Raw genomic sequence first — 17,853 nt, forward strand, 5'->3', positions numbered from 1 at the left:
AGAGTAATTACGAAAATAACTGGGGGGGGGGTATAAGTTCACATTGGCCCCTGCAGGTTCAAGAAAGTTGGATACATAAGGATGGATTTACTAGTGGATGGGCCAGCAAAGAATTCGGTATAATTTTGGGGTACTGATTTCCCTTTATGCCACAGTTATATGGATGTGTAACGATAGCAAGAAACCATGATTGCCAACTCAAAGTGGTAGCTAATAGAAATGGCGGATGTTGACTTTTGAGAAACCTTATCTCTGAAACCAATGGTCTGATTTCAATGTAATTTTTCTCAAATGAAAGCTTAAAATGTAGTGTGTGTTTAATGCTATCTTAAGTTTTTCGATATGAACAACCGTTAATTAGAAATGACGGACTAGTAAAAAAATCGTATTTACTTTTTTCGTGTTTAGGATTATTATTTCATCATTTTTTTCGATTAAACACAATTTTTACTTCGATATTCTGTTCGAATAATAACTAACTGAACTTTATTTCCGATATTAACAATAACAATCTTTCTGATTTATTGTAACTTGAAATTAACAATGCCAATTTTCAGAAGGGTGGGGGGAAGTCGACGGTCCTGTTCGAACAACCCCTTCTGCCGACGCATACATGAACAGATGTCACATCTGTGGAAACAGTTAAGTGTTCTTATTATGTGACGAAGTAAGGAGTTACTTTTCGAATCAAAGCAATGGTAATCAGGAAGTGATTTATAAAATTCTGGCTAGTAGGTTATCCTTTGTTTTTGGCGCCTGCCAACATTATTATTATTAACAGTTTTGTTATCGTGATATCTCACTTCCACTAATTGCGCTCTCTGTATTAATTACTTTAAATTTATGTATTGTAAACTTTAAAATATTGACACATCTGATTAAAAATTATTCATTAAACTTTATTATTCATAAAACAATACACTTGGATTCTTCAGCGTCTCATTCTTGTTCGACCTCTAGGATAGCCTAGTGGCAAATCCCCCATGATGGTATACATGTTACTTTTCCACTCTGTATGTAGAGTAACCAGTATCTACCAAAGAATTTATCTCTATTGAAGAACAGATGAACATCGAAGATCAGCAGTAATGCTTTAAATTGCTAACAGATTGAAGGCTACAATCTAAGCCGTTTATCTTCTAAATCTCTATCATGGGCACTCTTTCAACTTTCCCAAAAGAAAGTTGCAATGTCTACCATGTTGCCAAGTGGAACCAGGTGAAATCTGTACAAAAATAACACAGTATATTTAAAGTAAAAGCCATTGTGTAACTGAACAAATGACGTAACGCACTTTTTTGTTTTATTTTGGAGGGCTTGTGTCAGATAGTCTTGTCACGCAACTAAAGAACAAATGTGTTGAACTAAACGTTTTAATTTCTACCTTACTTTCCAGGAACTGGCAGATTTCGAAAAAATGCCCGACGGTCCGAAAATCGATATTGAAAGTAAGTAAAGGCTTACTGATGGAAACTTGAAATGATTTTTTTTTTAGAAGAACATTTTATCTCTTGTTTCACTTGCGTCATTTTTTCTTTCTTTAGGAGTTGGCTGATTATCATGGACATATGCCAAATGGAACTAAGATAGACGCGGATAGTAAGTAAAATGCAGTAAAAAAGCAGCATGGAAATGCGACCATTGTAGACACCATATATTTTTATTTTATTTTGCTGCTAGTGCATTTTTTGGTTTTTCCCCTTTTGTTCCCCAGTATGTCTTTACCTGCACATTTAAACTTTATTTTGTGATGACATTTGCAAAATCATTGTCTTGCATGTATTAAAATCAGTATAAACTTCACAGCACGACACTGAACAGCCAAAATTGGCCAACGTTTCGAGGATATTCATACTTACTTACTTATGAAGAAAAAACAACGAATCGTCTTCTAAACAGTGCAATGAAGAGGTCCCGGATTCAATCCTTAGTGTAGGCACATTGCAGAGTTCTTCGCATTTCACTTTAAACTATAGGCCCAATCCCAATTTCCGTATTTGAGCATAAAGTTGACTTGAAACACACTTTGAAATAATAATATTAAGCCTAAGTAGGAATTTCATAAGTTACACAACCAAAACTTGGAAGGAGTATGCAGGTTCGACTTTTGTTATATATATATATGCAGAAATGTACTGGCTATTCAACTTGCAAAATCCTGAATCATAATTTTGATCTGAATTTTCTTTTTTGGCTGTAAATTTTGTTGCACTTGGAAGACTAAGAAAAGAAATGTTCAAAACTGGATTGGAGCGCAGGAAAGTGAAACCTGGGTAACACTACCCCAGTTTGGCAGTTTCTATTGATCTAATTTTTCTTATTCCCTCAGTTTCTTCCTACAAGCCCTTCACCTAATTCAGAGCCGCCATCGAGGGCTATTGCACCAAGGGATTACTTTGTTGAGGACATATCTGTGCTTGGAACCAATAAATAGGAACTTAGAGAATATATATTTGAGAAGTTAATATATATTTTAGTTAAATTAACCCTTTCTGCGCAACATGATATGAAGTAGCTATTCGAATTTCAGAGCATATTGAGATAAATTGTGTGACTAAACAATATAATTTCCACAAAGCTTGTTATTAGCATTTGCTGCATGTTTTTTTTTGTTCTGACATATTTACAATACGTTTATTTTGCAATGTTTTAGTGCAAATTATGTTCTTGAGCACATTAATTACAATTGTACTGTAATACCGTGTGTTGTAAACAGTGTTCGGAAAGTTACTTTTGTAAAAGTAACTAGTTACAGTTACTTTTACAGTTACTTTCTGTTGGAAAATTTCTTGCAAATAATTTACACACAATCAATAATCTGGTACATAAATATAAGTCTTCATATATTTGTATTATCAGTATTGTATTTTAGAGATTTGCAGTGGGGAAGGGGAATTCTACTAACTGTATGGAAATAGCATGATTTTATACCACCTAACATACCGTTACTCACACATACACACACACTCTCTCTCTCACACACACATATGATTGAATTAGGTTATTTTACGTAGCTTTTCTGCCACTTTTGACTAATCAGGACGATGAGTGATGAAATCATAAAATTTATGGAAGGGCCACTCATAAAGAACACTCATGGCCAGGGCCAGGCTAGAATCGAACCCGGGGTCCCTGGAGCCGTAGTACGGTTTCTGTATTACTTCTGCTCATAAAGTCACAACGGTAACTTACATTAGAGGCAAAATTCCATTGGTGGGCCTGTCACCGCCCCTTCCTCCGTTAGGATGGATGAGTGTACTGACATGTCACTCAAGCCTACAACAATTAGGGTAATTTCTATAATTAATACACTTACTACATACCTGCACTTATGTAAACAAAAAATGCATCGATGAACATTAATATTTTTTTCTGAGCTTTAGTGAATGATAAAATATGTGTGCGTGATAATTGGTTCTTATTTGTTAATAATGATGGTAATTTTTGTTGCCATATCTGCACACATGTAAGCAAAAAAGGAAGCAATGAATCATTAAAAAAATGGTTTCTTGAAATTTAGTGATAAAATAACTCCGACCCCCTCTTCTCAGACAAGTAAGTTACTTGAATAGCACAAGTAAAAAAGGGTTCAGACGCCTCACTCCCTTCCCCCACAAAAGTCTCGAACAATTACAATTTAAGTACGAATTTATCAGTTTTATATGCCCTGTTGTGTCGTGAGAAAAAAAATATTTGTTTCGATATTTCTTGTTAGTTTGTTCAATTCTTGTTACCTATTGCGAGTCAAGGAAACGAAATAAACAAGTGCCATTCTGTTGCTACAAAGGAAGCTACATATTTACTGTTTTATTAAATACATTTACATTTTCAATAACTTTAAAAAAACTAGCAAACTCACAGGAGGGGGAGGGGTTGAGGCATATAAAGAGTGTGACTGAGATAAATAAATTTCAAGTGCTTATGCGTTATCAATGAAGTTCTAAATTTACCCCTCCAGTCCTCCTGTAGAAGATTACATTAACAAGCGTGCGTGATGGCTAGGTCCTTACTCTTAGTTGGTGTTGCAATTATCACACTGCTATTAAAAAATGATTTCGTGAAGGACTACTGCGCTCACGAGAAAAATTCCATGTAGGCTATTTTTCGCATACTATTATTGTTCCACTCATTCATGCAAATAGACGTTCTCAGGTGGATGACCGTTCGATACCCGGTGGTTCGGATCCCACTTTAAACTGTAGGTCCAGTCCCGATTAGCCTTTCTGTGCACGAAGTGGACTTAAAACATCAACTCAGTCAATCAATCAATGAGGTGGATGACCGAATCAGAGTCAACTCTCTCTCATTCATTGTGAAACTATTTTCTGGCAAATTCAATGGACAGAGAAAAGGGATGAGGGGAGGTTGTCCTTGAGCACTAAGTTTTTATCTTTGCCTTGACCATCACTTCAGGGGGTGATGCCTTGACGCTTGCCACTTGAGCAGTTCCAGGAATAGGGTATTTCTTGAGGCTATCGCCAAACACAGCTTCCAACTGTCTGACAGGAAAGTGAGGCAACGCAAATGAATGGCGAAGAGGAAAAAAAAGTAGCCAAAATTGTCAGTAATTTACATCGCAATAACAATTTAGTGTCGTAAAGTATCTGTAAAAGTAACTATAAAAGTAACTGTTGAAACGTTACTTCTGCTGAAAAGAAGTAACTCAGTTACAGTTACTTGATTTTAAAAGTAACTAGTTAGTTACAATTCTTCAAAAAAGTAACTGTTACTTGTAACTAGGGACTTCCAAACACTGGTTGTAAATAACATTATTTTCATTTAATCTTAATGCATCTGGTACACATAAATTGAAGCATGTGGAATCCAACGTTTCATAAGCTTCTTGTTTGCATAATCATGGTATGGAGGATTAATTTGAAAATAAAATCGGGTACATCCTATTTTAGATGCTTAGCTAATAATAATTCTCTGAATGTTAGTGACAATTGATCTACATTAGCATGCAATGTTAATTGGACATTATCCATTGTCTAGTGCTCTCACCTACACTTATTCTAACACAACGTTTCGAAAGAGTACCTATTCAGACAGGGGCGTATCCAGAAAGAAAATCTGGGGGTCCAGCCAGGGGTGCCAATTCCCCAAGACCAATGGTGCCCCCTCGATAATAGCAAAGAGGATACTATCTCGTTTTTTCTTGTGTGTGTGTGTGTGTGTGTGTTTTGTTATTCTTGGAATCGCAATTTCAGAATTAAATATCTGTTGACACTTTTCAGAAGCAGTTTGAAATCTTTGGCTGCACTCTTCGTCTGAAACCTCCCGAAGTCTCTGAAGCAGTTCTGTGACAGTCTCTTGGGTAGAGCAGATGCTAAGTTGTGATGACGGCTCTAAATACTTTGACAAATTACAGTGCAACTGAAAAACTTTTCAGATAAAGAGTACAATCAAGAAAGTTGTCTCCTTTTCAACTGCTGCTAGAAGGTCACGTGCTTGGGATTGTTCACTTGGATAGTTACACTTAACTGACAAGGTTGAAGAAATTTAACAAAAACATGAAGTGAATCATGTTTCTTTCTAGAAATCTAGTTTCACACACTGACAATAGTTTTTTTTTACTGTCTGGTACATAATGCAATATATTTGTTTTTAGTATTTCACTTCTGCATGTATTTTTTTTCTAAAAAAATGCACAAACTTCACTTACTGTACCAGAACAGTTTCTTAATGCAGTCAGATTTTCAGCTGATATATCACTACACAGTGTGAAAAAAAAAAAAAAAAAAAAAAAAAAAAAAAAAAAAAAAAAAAAACTGTTAGTGGATGTTATTTTCAGAATCCACAAACCGTGCACACACAGAATTTTCTATGCCTACCACATCAAGAGTCTCATCGGAAATATGCTGAATCTACCATAGTATTTTCAGAAAGAAGAAAGGATTGGGGGCGGGGTCCGGATCCCCTTTCTTCAGATGAACAAATTTATCTTTGCCGTTGTTGGGGTTCAAACCTATGACAGACTGATTTCACTACAAATCTAGTGCGGCCAACTACTCCACTGCATCCCAATGATGTAGTGCTATTCTGCCACCTTCTAATAAAGGGGAAGAGGTTCGAGGTTCAATGTGGAGCGTACGCAGGATTTTTTTTCGGGGAGGGCTGGAATTGTAAAAATGTATATCACTTAGCCACGTTTTAGGTAGAGGTTGGATACACTGTAAAATATATAGGTAGTAATTACCATTTTAACCTTAGTTCTAAAAGTTGTTCGAAGGCAAAAATAGTATTCAGGGGTCATTACGAAGTGATTTTGCATGTATCACTTTGTTTTTTCCTAGAGTTCGTTATTGCTTTCATTTGAAAATTTTGAGTTTCTCAAAATTTCTGGAAGGGTTGTACTCCCATTCAGCTCCCCCCTGCATACGCCAGTGTTTTAATACAACTTTATACTGTACGCTCAGTCCTGATTAGTCTGAGTATAAAGAGGATTTTGAGGGGAAAAAATAAGCTTTGTTAATAATAGTTTAACAATACATTTGGAAATCTTTATTAATCATTAGTACCGATAGTTCAAAATATGTATACAAACTAACGGAACTTTTCATGCAAACAACACAGCATTCCAAACAAAACCTAGCAACAATGCTTTTACTTCATATTTCCATATCCCGTTTATTAAATATGGTTGATTTCTAAGAAATTGATTTGATAACCTTATGTTTCTTTGATGGGGTATGATGACCAGGGTGCGAAATCCTGGGGGAGACGCGGGGATTTCCACCAGCAACAAACTTGGCCTCAAAGATCCCTCACCAAAAATTTCCGGGGGTGGGGACAGTTTTTGTTATAACAAACAAAAGATATGCAATTACTTTTAATTTAAAATATACTTTACTAAGAATAATATCGAAAACACACACAAAATTAGTGTAGGTGAGTATTGAATGCATTCTCTCTCAAGAGATCATTAACAAATCTACATCAATACGCACAATAAAAGAAAAACAAGAATGCAAGAAAATAATAACTATGAAATCTAATTGATTTATCATAAAGCACAAACTAAACAAAAAGTTACACATAATAAAACCACTTCAACTATTTCATAATTTATTAACATCTTTTACCAGTTAGTAAAGGAATTAATTAGCTGCTTTGCAGTATCTGATATGTATAAAAGTAACAAATTAATTTCCTTTATGTAATTAATAATAGTAATAATAATAATAATAATAATATTTTTGAGTGATTTATTTTTATTTTTAATAACATTACAAATATGTATCGTATAATTTACACATGTTTGTGGGGGAGGGGGTTTGTAGATTAAGAACTTTCTCCCCCCACCAGTTTTCAATGATTTCACGCCCTGGTTATGACTCATCGAACGAAACTCAAACACCTTCCTGGTCAAGCGTTGCATTTCATCTTCTGACGTAAGCGCGGTTAGGTTAGGTGGTTAGATTAGGCTTGTTATGTTTAAATTTCTTAGCATAAATACGCTACATTTAGTCTACCAACGAAAGCATTTAACCTGACGTTAGAAGACGACATACTGCGCTTGACCAAGAAAGTGTTTTGAGTTTGGTGCAATAATGGATATACCCTTCTGGATGATGCAATGCAAACAAGAAGATTGTGAAAGGTTGGGAGCATCGTGTTTCACTGTCTATGCTGTATGTACGTCCAGATTTTGTGTTAGCAAGATTATGATCAAAATGAAATTCTGCAAGAATTTAATGCCATTTTGTTTTCGTTCTTGCAGAATTAGAGGAAGATGGTTTCGGTTCTGACCCATACTTCCGATGCATTGTAGCTGAACATAAGAACGGAAGCAGGTCTGAGCTTGTTGGCTATGCTTTATTCTACTACACCTACTCCACGTGGGAGGGAAAGTCATTGTACTTAGAAGATCTGTACGTAACTCCTGGACAGAGGGCCAAGGGACTTGGGTCGAAGTTGTTCACCAGTGTCACAAAGGTAATCTTAACTTTCGTTCATTTCCTAAATACAGGGTTTCTACACAAGAAGTCCGGGGCTTTAATCGTTAGTTGGCACTCCTTCAGCTCTGGCTCATTCAGGGTTATACGAGGTGTGTCAGGAAAGTAAAGATACAACTGATATATGTTAGGGGAAATATGTAAGGCATAAGTTGACAACACTGACAGTAATCTTTATCCTTACTCTTTCCAGTAGCGTTCATTCGCAGTGCTGCTCTGAGTCTTGAGCGAGTCACACGTGCTAAAAAAAAAAAATCCCGCCAAATGCGAATCCCTTCAATTCCTTTAAGAAGGTCATCAGAGATCACAGACGACCGACCTCCCGCTTCTGTGTTCATCATGGATATATGTCTAACTCCAGCGAAGGCACGACACCATTTCGCCATATGTTGACGATTCACAACGTTCCCATGAACTGCTGTAATTTGACGATCAATGTCCGCTGAGCATTCGCCTATTGCCTGGAAAAAACCGCGTCACAGCCCGCACTCCGCATTTGGCGGGATTCTTATCGCCGCAGCCATTTCCGTATATCAGTTGCATCTTTACTTTCCTGACACGTGCGATATCCTAACAGAAGGATTGGAATAGCACGGCAACCGCCAAGTTCTCACATTTCACCACTTGTTTCTTTTTTTTATTGTGGGGAAATGTTAAGAAGTTGGTGTACGCGATGGACTTCCGCAGGATTTTTTACAGGAAACCGGGGGGTGGGGGGAGCAAACGATGCAGATTTTCTCTCATAACAGTGTTGTCTTTGTGTGTTTGTTTGTCCTTTCACCCATTTCATCTTGCCACAATTCATCGTCTTTGCGATAAGACAAAGGTGGCAGAAAAGCGAAGTAATATCAATCAATGTCTCATATATATTCCTTGGGTGTTACAATTCCTGTTAACATTACATTATATTACAAGGGAGCCGCAGAGATCTGGTCGGTAGGGCATAGGACTGCCATGTGCGAGATCCAGGTTCAATTTCCAGGGTGGATGATCCAAGATCAGAATTTTCCCAGCTGGGTAATTCCATGTCAAATCATCCAGAATTTTCTGAAAATGTCACCCACCATCTCCGATTTTGATGAAATTCAGTATACTAATAGAACTTTTCATGCTGATTACAAAAATGACAACTTTTTTTAGATTGGTCAAGGGGTTCAGAAATTACGCGATTTTAAAAATCTCTCTGTACGCCACATGAGGCTCCACTTTGAATGACACGCATTAGGCTATAAATTACAGTATCTTCTCTCAGGTTTGCCGTAGAAACTTCAAGTTTGATTTCTTTTGCTCAGGATAGTGTAAGCTTTCATTTAAATAAGGTTTCTGAGCAGTGTATCAATAATCATGTATTTTATGTATAGTTTCATGTATTTTTTTAGAAAAATAAATGACTAACTTCAAGAGCGAATTTCGTGCAATGCCCCCCCTTCAATTTCACCCAAATTTCATATACAGGTAGCTGAGAGTGGGTACTAATGCTTGATGGAAAAATTGGGATGAGCGGTTCAGAGACAGGGTGATAAAAAAATCATTTGCATTAAAAGATAATCTTATTAAAAATACTTATGTATTTAGCACAAAGTCTGAAGTACAATATGTTTTGAAGTATAATATTCAAAATTTCTGTTCACTATGTGTGAAGGTAAGCATAGGCGTAACCTGGTGGGGGCAAAGGGAATCATTTTCCCTATCCAAAATTTATAGATTAATTAAAACCTACAAGTTAAATATATTTTGTGAACCTCCTGGCACTTGAGGAACATACAAAAATAGAGTAATTATTGTGATTTTTCAAATTTATTTAGCAAATAATCTTTGAGACTATTTTTATGGGACTGAAAACTTTGATTCTCTCAACCAAAGATAGTTCCCAAGTTCCTAAGTTACGCCCATGAAGATAATACCGAAAAATACTCTATTGTATTCTATGCATTGCCAAAATTCCATGCACTATAAATTGTGCCGTTCACATTTTCTGTTCCCAACTGTAAAAAAAAAATATATCTGTACCTTCTCTGGATGCTACGTAAAAGGATTTTCTTGGAATTGCCGGCCTGTCAAGGAAGCTATGCTTTGTTGCATGCTAACTTCATCCACGCTTTACTTCAATTCATATCTACTTGTATGTGAAAACTTCAGTGTTTTAGGTGGACTGTCGAGCTAGGAAACAGTCATCGTTGAAGGAGTGGATCTTTGGATTTTGTTGAACTTGGAATGGAGAGAGAAAGAAATAGGTGCAAGTGGAATCAATGACACCATATTCAAAATACCGTGGTCAGCATTCAAATGATTTCTTAATTATAATCGTTCAAGCAAAGTTGATTCTGTGTTTATTAATTTATTTGCAGTAGTAATGTAGGTATATGAAGACATACGGATTATGTACTAGAAACACAATTTGTAATTTTTACACAAATCAATGATCATTAACTGTAAGTTTCTTTCACAGTAACTGTAAAGTAACTCAGTTACTTTCAAAGTACCAGTAACTGTAACAGAGTTACTTTTTAAATGAGTAACTGAAACTCTGTTACTTGTAAAAAGTAACTTACCGAACACTGTAAATAACCTGTAGCCTAAGTTCAAAACAGTGCATACTTAATCTTCCTCACTTTGCAATCGCTGACACATTTTACTGCAGGTTGTTATCATTTCACCTTACGTGATTAATAAGAAATTTATGCCTCTAATACTATTTCTATAGAATTGGTACTTCATTGCTGAACTTGTTACTTGATACTGTTGATGTCTATACAAGTCTTCTAAGTGTTCCAACCACCCCATCACAAGGAGATTTTCTGTGGTATGTGGCAAGAAAAGCCCCATTTGGAAAAACCTCAATCAGCACAAATATGTTAATTCTTACTTCATATTACGTATCTCCGGGAAGACTATAAAGAAAAAATTCCATATTGAGATAAAATGCACAAAAAGAAGAATGTTCTCGAAGAAAATTTGCTAAGCTTGGGAATACTAATGACTATGATTATAATTTTTTTTTAAAAAAATTGAAGACAGTTGAAACTAACTTAGATAGAGTGGAACTTCGATTTTACATTGTTCAGGGGACCAAGCTGAAAGAACTTAGAATGCGAGAAAATGTAAAACCGAGGAAAATTTGCTATGTTGGGACCACCAATATTGAATGTAAAATGCAGGGAAATGTAAAATCGAGGAACTTGAAATCGGGGTTCCACTGCAATTATTATTTGTAGGTTTTAATTAATCTATAAATTTTGGATAGGGAAAATGATTCCCTTTGCCCCCACCAGGTTACGCCTATGCTTACCTTCACACATAGTGAACAGAAATTTTGAATATTATACCTCAAAACATATTGTACTTCAGACTTTGTGCTAAATACATAAGTATTTTTAATAAGATTATCTTTTAATGCAAATGATTTTTTTATCACCCTGTCTCTGAACCGCCCATCCCAATTTTTCCATCAAGCATTAGTACCCACTCTCAGCTACCTGTATATAAAATTTGGGTGAAATTGAAGGGGGGGCATTGCACGAAATTTGCTCTTGAAGTTAGTCATTTATTTTTCTAAAAAAATACATGAAACTATACATAAAATACATGATTATTGATACACTGCTCAGAAACCTTATTTGAATGAAAGCTTACACTATCCTGAGCAAAAGAAATCAAACTTGAAGTTTCTACGGCAAACCTGAGAGAAGATACTGTAATTTATAGCCTAATGCGTGTCATTCAAAGTGGAGCCGCATGTGGCGTACAGAGAGATTTTTAAAATCGCGTAATTTCTGAACCCCTTGACCAATCTAAAAAAAAGTTGTCATTTTTGTAATTAGCATCAAAAGTTCTATAAGTATACTGAATTTCATCAAAATCGGAGATGGTGGGTGACATGGCCTGGATGATTTGACGTGGAATGACCCAGCTTTGTCCTCTGCATAAAGCGGCTCTGGCGTTCATCCAGTCTCAAATAACATGGGGCTGATCATTCAAGGGGTCCCGAGTTCGATTACCCGGCAGAGGTACACAGTGGTTCGGACCCCATACTAAACTGTATGCCCAGTCCCGATTAGCCTCTTAGTGCATAAAATGGACTAAAAAACCAAAACTAGACGAGTTAGTCACCATTACTTTCCAAGCACATTTGGTACCGTGGAACAAGCTTTTTTTATACCCTCTGCAAAGAAGTTCGCCGCCTGGTGGTTCAGCCAATCCAACACTGCTGTTTTCAACACCTTATTCAAATCGTTGGGATGCAAGTCACTTTTTGAGGTGCAGGAAAAGGTTATACTCATTACGTGCAAGATCCGGACTATACGTGGAGTGGTCAAAAAGTTCCCATCCGAATCTTTGAATCGTCAGGAGATTGAGCGCAACAGTGTACCTAGCGTTGTCATGGATAAGAACAATTCCTGAGCGTTCTCTAGCGCAGCATTTAACTCCGTTGGTTTTGTATGGCACGTCTTAGTTTTCATAGTGTTTCGGAATATGCCTGCGATGTGATTGTTTGTCCTGGCTCCATGATATTTGCCAAAATAACATCTTGTTGGTCCCAGAAAAGAGTTGCCATGACTTTTTGTGCAGATTTGAGTTTGATTGTGTAATCGCGCAGCTATTTTAACACAGGATAACCAACAGCTGACTAGTGAAAATATGATTACTGGGTCCCCAATGGACCAGTTTGTTACTGTGATCCGATCACTGTTGCCAGTCACTTTTTATAAACAATCGGATCTTTCTTTTGAAATGCGCCTCGTATATATGTAATGTATATCGGGAGCTATTTGGTTTACTGAAATATCTTTTTAATCACATATGCTAATGACGTTTAATATTCACACCTTATGTGGTTCAACAAATGTCAAAATGGTACATGAGCTCTCGTCACTTCTTCCAAAATCTGAGGCATTATTAGAGCAACCGCTTCAAAGATAGTTTTCCACATCATCCAATCTCGAACTTTTCTCTGGTGCACACAGTTTTTAATCAATCCCCATGCAAACTCCAATTCTGCCAATCAGAGCACGGATTGAACCTTCTGTGCCATCCACATCTTATCTGAGTTGGTAACCATTCATTCTTATGACTTTTGCACTGGTGATGCTGGATACTTTTAGTCTGAACATCCTGTATAATTTTAATGTATCTGTCTTGTGCGGGTTTGCCTATTATGGGATCTGACAATTCTTTTTGCTTTCAGAGGGGCTTGGAAAAGGGCTGCTGCCGTCTCGACTTTGTCGTCTTGGACTGGAACCCAGCGAGAGAATTCTACAACCAAAAGGGAGCAATGGATCTGACTGAAAAAGAGGGCTGGCATCACTATAGGATGAACAGGGAGGCTATGGAAAAGCTTAACAGGTCATAGTACTAGGCAGGCCCGTTGCTACAATCTGCAAAACGACTGCCCACTGTCATGGCTGCCTGCAAAAGAAACCACCACCACTCCAGCTGCTTCATCCATTTTGGATCTGTGTGTGTTCTGTCACGTTTAAGCAGATGCCATTGGCTGGCTGGTTATCAACGCTCAGTACATGCACGTTTCAAGATTAGCATTACATTCTTTAGTCTTTTGTTATGAAGCAGAAGTTTTAGTATTTTTTTTTAAGTACGAGGGGTGTTCATTTAATCAGTAGAGAACCATGAGATCTTTATCTACGGAAGATGACTGCTAGGAACATTTTTCTTTCGATTACATTGTGCTCGTGTCACCACTCAAATTCTAGATATGACTGATGAATTATTTTTACTGTCTATTTGTGCAATGGTTATTCTACGTAATTGGTATCTTGTTGCTTGTACATAAATGCAAAACATGTATCATTTTCCTTTCAGTTGAGCACACGAAGTTAAAGAATATTCTTAAGAACATTATCTAGAACCTTATTTTAGAACATCGTTCACAACTGAAGTTACAAGACATTTAATAAACCGAGAAAACATGTAAAAACCAATTAGAATCATACAGACTGCTCCTGTAACCACAGGGCTTGTAGAATGAATACAATCCATAGTAGAGATACACGTCTAACTGGCTAGAAATGTATATTTAGTATTTTTGAAGAGAGAAGTTTCATCCTAGAACAAGAAACCTTTAGTATCTGTACATTAGTCACGAATGCCCATCGATATGAATGTGCAAAATAGGGAAGACACGTTCATGCAAAACGGGGAAGGAAGTTGTCTTTGTTCCACTTCTAAAGAGTTTGTTGAGAGTTGACAGTCATCAATCACGAATCACCAACAGATGGAAAGTGAGTACAAGACGTATACACAGGTCAGGATTTAAGGTGACTGGGGACTACAACCCCAGACCTCAATCTACAAAGGTGCATCCGCTGGGAAAATCTTATTTGAAATGAACCATAACATTAAAATGTGAGACATTTATTTTTCATAATGAAACTAACAATCTGGCATACCTTGGCATAAAAGTTATAACTGAAATTGTAGCCTACAGCGTGTGCGTGTCCCAAAATGATGTCGTTTAATTTCCCTTATATGTCGGGTACAAGGACGAAGCTTACATGGGAGTAAACAACAACTCAACAAGTTTACATAATGTACCTTATAAATGTTCAATGTAAGCACCTTTCGTGACACGGCACACATCCATCCGGTAGTCCAATGCTTCTCGACGCTTTCGTTCGACACACTTGGAAGTCCAGAAGTCTTTGCTTTGCAGACACATCCAGTTGTTTGAAACTTATTAAACCATCGACGAATGTTGTTATCGGACGGAGGACCACTTCCAAATCGCCGTCGAAAAGCAGAACTGAAACAGCAGAACCACAGCTTGCCAATTCATTGACACAAAAGGACTTCTGCACGGGAGTCGCCATCTTGTGACGCTGTGACTGATGGGAAACAAATGATAAGCGCTGAGGGTAGCAAACTTCCACAGGTGTTCTTAACGTACATGTACGATATAAACATTCACCTTCGTCTGTTGCAGTGTGCCAACTACTTGAAACCCCGATAATCATTTTGGGACCTCACTATGTTGCAAGCCTGGGCTTCCACATATCGTTGTATGAGAACCAGAGGAACGTAACTCCCAAAAAGGTTGTTTTCAGTTTGTTTACATAAACTCCCCTGAAGAGCTCTATTTTGAGTCAGGTCGACATATCTTCACTTCTAATCCTTAGCAGTAAGCTGGAGTCACGTATCTCCAATTTACTGACTCTTTTAGTCAGACATGTTCCTAAGAATACATTATTTCCTCTCCTGTAAATTTGATAAATTTTAGTTACGTGCGTCTGGTTCTCACACAATTAGGGGAAGGGGTACAAATATGGAATACCAGTTTGTTGTTGACCATTCAATTACACATTTTTTTTAAAAAAAATGTATGAGAAACTCCCGTCCTCTTCCTTAATTAGTTCTTTAATAGAATATAAGGTTTAGACTACTTAGCATTATGGTAATTATTTGTAAATAACATTTTCGTAAAAGTTGACATGATTACTCAACAAAAAAAATGGGGTACAAATATGGAATACTAGCAACATTTTGCAGAAAATGAACATATAAACACAATTATAATGGAAACATTAAATATGTGAACACTACAAAGTCAAGTATGGGAAAATTCCTGAACTTCACATATCTGTATCACTATGATTATTAGGCTACTATTTACCTAGTTACAAAATTCGCAAACGTAAAGCCCATGATCATATCCTGCACTGAAAATAACCAGCAAAAACCCTCAAAAGGGAAATTCACATTCATCCAAGGGGGATAAAATACTGCCTTACGAACAACAAATCCATTGTTTTCACCTTAATAATTTTTTACATAAATGGGGTATAAATATGGAATACTACGAGGGACATTCCGAAAGTAAGTTTCGTCATTATTTTGACAGGGAAGCTTCATTACAAACAGAAGAATACAATGTCATAAAAAAAATCAATATTTTGGCTATTTTTCCACATAGTCGCCACCGACACTGATACATTTGTCGTCCCGTGAAATCAATTTCAAGAAACCCTCCTGGTAAAAATAGGTGCCCGGCGATTTAAGGAAGTTCTACACAGCTTGTTGCACCTCTCGTTGCTTCCGAAGTGACGTCCCGATAGTGCTGACCTCAACGCAGGAGAAAGGTGGAAGTCTAATGAGGCAAGATCGGGACTACAGGCCGGGTGATTCAGTCTCTCCCATCCCAGACGACGAATGTGTTCTGCAGTGACCCTTGCTGCGTGGGGTCTTGCATTGTCGTCCAAGAAAAAAACCCTCGACTCAAGAGCCGTGGTCTCTAGCATCGAATGACTGACTTCAATTTGCTTAGTGTGTGGCAATAGCGGCCGCGCTTCCATTTATTAACACGTTTCCAGCACACGTCTTTCTGCTCTACTGGTTTGCACTCGAATGAGCTTGGGCACGTCGGTCTGCTGCTTATCCCTGTCGTGAATTCAGGAAAGATTGTAGTTTGTTATGGCAATGTGTTTTCTCACTTTGTAATAGAGCTTCCATGTGAAAAAGAATGACGAAACTTACTTTCGGAATGTCCCTCGTACTATTCCATATTTGAACGACTGTTACCTTCGAATATCAAAAGCCAAAAGTGTATTAAAACTCACCCCAACAATGTACGTAAATATACCAGAATAAAGCCTGATTGATATGCTCACTAACTAACTAACTCTCTAGCCTTCTTAAACCCGAAGGCTCATGGCTGCAGCAACACAGGCCTTCCATCTTTCCCTATCTTGAGCGAGATCTATATACTCTTTTCCATCCCTACCGATTTCCCTTAGGTCCATCTCAACGTTGTTCCTCCATCTTCGTCTTGGCCTTCCTACAGGTCTCTTACCATCTGGTTTCCCAACAAGAATCTGTAAACTCCTCTTTCCTCTCCCATTCGTGCCACATGGCCTGCCCACCTAAGTCTTCTTGATTTAATTATTCTAATAATATCTGGACATGAATATAAATTATGTACTTCTAAATTATGTAACCTTCTCCACTCACCTGTCTCATCCCTTTTAGGTCCAAATATTTTCCTAAGGATCTTATTTTCAAATATGATTGATATGCTACAAAAGTGTGTACCATGTATTCTAATAAGAAGCACAAGGCAAAAATGTACTTACCTCCAAACTTTTCACTTCGGGCGGGAAACACAATAATAGCTCTAACGCGCACTGTTGAACCTCGAGCTGCGAACTAACCGCTTCCTGTGGTGGTGAGTAACACTGGCCAGCATTTCACGTAGTTCTTGCTAGAGAGCAGCAATTACCAGGCGAGACATAATCGTATCCATATCTGTACCCCTATTTCATATTTGTACCCCATACCCTATATATAAATCCAGGCCTGCAAGAAATGACCCAAAGTAACTCTTTCAAAATATTTATGGGAAAATGTCTTCTAGCAGTCAGTGTCTGAAGTTAACAATATTTACAATGATCTCATGATGTTTAGCTATTTCAGCCATTGCTACAATTCTCTTTTAAGAGCTACTTTTAGACAAATACATTAAGATCCTTTGAAAATGTAATACATTATATCTCTGCTGTAAATTATCCAGTGAAGAGTTACTCTGTTGACCTAAGAATACTGCTGTGATGTTATGCATTATAAGATAATAAATTATATTGTTGAAATCTTGTTTCCTTGCCACATTCTGTAGTTAATTGTAATTATAATGAAACCATAGGCGTGCGCAGATCGTCTGATTAAGAGAGGCAAAAGCCTTGACAAAAGTTCAGCTTTGGAAAGAAAAACATAATTCCATCTTACTTGTTTATTGTATTAATGAATACGAAATATATGGAGTGAGTCCGAACCCACCGAAAATCACTGTATTGGAAAAATCTAGCTCCCGTGGCACCAATGTTTTATTCCCCCCTTTATTTCCATTCTTTGTGGATCAGAAACTAATTTACATAGAATATAAATATGGTTT

At 37.1% G+C, this 17,853-nt stretch overlaps 1 protein-coding gene across 4 annotated transcripts in view; it reads left to right on the forward strand.

Moving 5' to 3' along the window:
* LOC145993860 (thialysine N-epsilon-acetyltransferase) overlaps positions 1-17,551 on the forward strand; it is a 34,842-nt gene extending 17,291 nt beyond the window's left edge. For 2 of the 4 annotated variants that reach the window (XM_083129720.1, XM_083129721.1), the window contains 3 exons: positions 1,397-1,448; positions 7,724-7,938; positions 13,144-17,551. In XM_083129720.1, the coding sequence (XP_082985846.1) occupies positions 1,397-1,448; positions 7,724-7,938; positions 13,144-13,308 (432 nt within the window). In that variant the 3' untranslated portion in view covers positions 13,309-17,551. Of the gene's footprint in view, positions 1-1,396; positions 1,449-1,544; positions 1,600-7,723; positions 7,939-13,143 lie in introns of all 4 variants that reach the window. The other 2 variants (XM_083129719.1, XM_083129722.1) reach the window with 1 other exon arrangement.
* The last annotated feature ends 302 nt before the right edge of the window (positions 17,552-17,853 follow it).

This window comes from Lepisma saccharinum, chromosome 10 (genome assembly GCF_977018435.1).
Source record: "Lepisma saccharinum chromosome 10, izLepSacc3.1, whole genome shotgun sequence".
Classification (NCBI taxonomy): domain Eukaryota; kingdom Metazoa; phylum Arthropoda; class Insecta; order Zygentoma; family Lepismatidae; genus Lepisma; species Lepisma saccharinum.